The sequence below is a fragment of the Palaemon carinicauda genome, chromosome 9, assembly GCF_036898095.1.
Source record: "Palaemon carinicauda isolate YSFRI2023 chromosome 9, ASM3689809v2, whole genome shotgun sequence".
Classification (NCBI taxonomy): Eukaryota; Metazoa; Arthropoda; class Malacostraca; order Decapoda; family Palaemonidae; genus Palaemon; species Palaemon carinicauda.
The window spans coordinates 27,498,035-27,501,811 of record NC_090733.1 but is presented as its reverse complement, the minus strand read 5'-3'; the positions used below and the strand labels follow the sequence as shown (position 1 = coordinate 27,501,811).

At 42.0% G+C, this 3,777-nt stretch overlaps 1 protein-coding gene across 1 annotated transcript in view; it reads left to right on the top strand.

Annotated features, from left to right (window-relative positions):
- LOC137646326 (uncharacterized) overlaps positions 1 to 732 on the top strand; it is a 1,005-nt gene extending 273 nt beyond the window's left edge. The window contains exon 1 of the mRNA XM_068379434.1: positions 1 to 732. This exon is cut by the window's left edge and continues 273 nt beyond it. Coding sequence (XP_068235535.1) covers positions 1 to 732 — 732 coding nt within the window.
- Positions 733 to 3,777: the final 3,045 nt, after the last annotated feature.

Sequence of the window (3,777 nt, the reverse complement as noted above, 5' to 3'; positions counted from 1 at the left end):
GAAGCAAGACGAGAAGAAGAGAGAGAAGAAAGACGATGTGCGAAGGAAATGGAAGCAAGACGAGAAGAAGATAAGAGGGAAGAAAGAGGACATGCGAAGGAAATAGAAGCAAGACGGAAAGAAAGAGAGAAGGAAATGGAAGCGAAGCAAGAAGAGGAAGCCCAAGAGATTGCAAGATATGCAAGCTTAATGGAAGAAAAAGAACGAGAAGAAGCCCGAAAGATTGCACAATATGTGTGGGAGCTGGAGTTGTGGCACGCCCGTACACAGTCAACAGCGAAAACAGAAATGAATCCTGCTAAGCACGAACCCGTGTTTAATGCTTCAGAAGCCCAGAGGATAATTCTAAGGTTCACAATAAAGGCCCCAGAGGAGTTCTTTGATCATTTTGAAACTGTCGCAGCAACGATAAAATGGCCAGAAGATAAATGGTCTTTGTTATTACAGAGTGTGCTCTTTGGGAAGGGCCGCAGTTCTTACTTATTCTTATCTCAGGACCAAAGGATGGAGTATCAAGAAGTGAAAAAGAGCTTGCTGCAAGTGTATCAGATGACCCCCGAATATTATAATGAAAGGTTCCAAAGCTTGAAAAAGGACGAGAAAATGACTTACCTGGATTACGCCTATGAGGTACTACGATGTTTTAAGAGATACGAAGAGGCTGCTAACATAAAAGAGAAGGCTGATTTAGAAGAATTGATAATACTAGAGCAGTATCTACGAGTATCCTGAACACACTCGAACGTACTTGAAAGAGAGAAGTGAAGAAACTCAATAAAGTCACTTCGCTGAGTGAAGATTATAATATTATCAGTCATAAACCATCCTTGTGCACAAAGTTTCAACCGTCGTTCCGATCAAGTGTCAAGTATTCGCCGAATCATGGAAACATGTTCGGAAATAACTATGGGAGCAAGTTCAACAGTTGCAACGGAAGTAGCACTGGTACCTAAGCAGAATGCGATAGTACCACAAGTATTGTGAAAGATGTGCAGAAGGTTGATATTGTCTGTTTCAAGTGGGGTAAGAGAGGCCATATCAGTAAGGAATGTTGGTCAAACCAACCTATAGTGATTAAGGATAGTTCGCCTTCATAGAATGCGAAGACTAAGAAGCAATTGGGAAAGGACCGAGAGGAAAATGAACCAGTCATCGTTTAAACGACAAACAAAACGAACCCAAACAGCATGGATGCCTTGAAACCATATATTTATGAAGGTATGTTAGCAGCAATAGACGGGAGTGAGCGTACCCCGGTCAGGATATTACGCGACACAGGTTGTAGCCACAGTATGGTGGTGCAGAGAGCACACCCATTGATGGAATAGTCTCTCACAGGGGACTCAATTCTTTTGAAGGGAATAGGAGGTGAGGGTGTCACTCATATTTGCCATTTAAAACTGTTATGCGAGTTGGTGACAGGTAATTTTGACTTTGCGGTTAATGATTCAATGGCTGTCGAAGGAGTAGACGTCCTGGTGGGCAATGAGGTTGGTGGAGCACCGTTCGTGCCTTGTCCCATTTTAACGGTGAAACCTTTTAGGTATAGCCCTACGACCAAACGCGAGGACTCTCTGACTCTGGTTCCTAATGGTGTTACGACTAGGAGTATGAGGAAGGAAGTGGCTGCCAAAGAAGGAGAAGAAATCGAAGGGGCAATGACCTTAGAAGATATATTTTCCAAAGAAGAGGGTTCCCTTGATAGTATGCAAGAGGAGAAGTCCTGATTAGCCTGAGCGAAGAGGAACGACAGATGAGTGGACAAGAGGACAAGAAAGAAGAAATCGAAGGAGCGATGAACTTGGAAGATTTGTTTTCCAAAGAAGAGGATTCCCTTAATAGTATGCAAGCAAAGAGGAATGACAGACGAGTGGACGAGAGGATAAAGAAAAAAAATAGGCCCGGAAGAAATGAATTTGGAGGATTTTTTTTTTTCCAAAGTAAAGGATTCCCTTGTTGACATGTAAAAAGAGAACTAGGATTAAGCCTGAGCGAAGAGGAACGACAGACGAGTGGACAAGATGATAAAGAAACAATGGACCTGGAAGAAATTAATTTGGAGGATTTGTTTTCCGAAGAAAAGGATTCCTTTGATGATATGCAAGAAGAGAACTCAACATTAAACTCGAGCGAAGAGGAATGACAGACAAGTGGATAAAAAAGAAAAGGAAATTGAAGGAGTAATGAACTTGCAGGATTTGTTTTCCGAAGAAGAGGATTCCCATGATGGTATGCAGGAAGGGAACTCAAGAGTAAGCCCGAGCAAAAAGGAGCGACAGACGAGCAAACAAGTAGACTTAGAAGAAATAGGAAATTCAACGTTAGAAGAAGGACAAGTAATTAGGAGAAGGCTGATAGGATTGCAACAGAAGGATGCAAAGTTAACCGAGTTATTGTAACGTGTGGTGGACGAGACGGAGGCACAGCAGTCTCTGACGTGTTATTATCTTAAGGATGAGTTTCTTATGAGGAAGCATAGACCCACCGATATCCCTGAGAATGCCAAAGGGGTTATATATCGCCAGTTATTAATTCCGCAATGTTGAGAAGACAGGTGATCACGATAGCGCATGAAACAGGACATATGGCGTTAAAGAAGACTAAGGAGAGGATCATCAAACACTTTTCCTGGCCTGGCATGCATAAGGACGTGAGCCAGTTTTGCTGTGCATGTCATGTGTGTCAAACGGCTGAAAAGCCAAACGAGAGTACCAGGGAAGCTCCCTTATGCCTGATGGAAGTACGAGTAGAACCCTTGAAGAAAGGATCGAAGAAAATGATAGCAAAAAAATGGAAGGATCGAGAGAAAACGGAAGGAGAAATTGTCACGAATTAGGGGATAAGGATCAGGGAGATAAGGAAATTTTCTCTAAAAGGCACGAAGACGACGAGTCAAGGACGGACGAAGAAAAGGTTTGATAGGATGGATACGAACAGACAGGCTGCAGGACCTTTTAGCACAGGATTAGAGAAAATGTTGGAAGGAAAAAGGAAAGATTGAGAGGAAATAGACGGACGAAATGTTGAAGATTTGAGGAAGGGAAACGGCGAGTTAAGGAAATTTCCCCTAGAAGACGTGAAAACGATGCAAGAATGAGCGAAGGAAAGGTTTGGCATGAAAAGTACGAACAAACAGGTTACAGTAGAATGGTAGGTATTGGTCTAGCATCGGAAAGAAGATTCCCTCTTGCCAAAGAGTTCACAGAACCATTCAGGATTTTGGAGGAAAGCAGTGACTGGACCTACGATATCGAGATATCAGGAAAAAGGAAAAATCTGAGGAGGACGTCAACGTCAAAACCAATACTTCAAGCACCGGATTTCACCGAGAAATTCCGTGGGAAAGTGGATGTGTCAGATAATGGGACTGGAGCTGTCATGATGCAAGAAGATAAGGAAGGAATTCTTCATCCTGTGTATCTTATGTCATTGAAGATAAAGAAGCAGCCACGAACCTACTCGGCAATTGAAACGGAACTGCTGGCTCTGATCGCAGCAATGAACAGGTTCTTAATTTACGTAATTCAACCACAAAATTAAGAAATTACATTGTATTCAGATCATAATCCTTTAACTTTGGTGAATATGATGAAAAGTAATAATCAAAGGTTAACAAGGTGGTGAATTATGTTTGCAACCATATTGTATTTATGTAAAGAATACATGATATATTGCGTCAGGGTAGAGAGAGAATAGTCAGTGGCACGTGTTTTCGAAAATTCCAGATTTCCCAGTGAGAGGATGTCATTTTTTTCTTTTATTTCGGGACAATGGGTG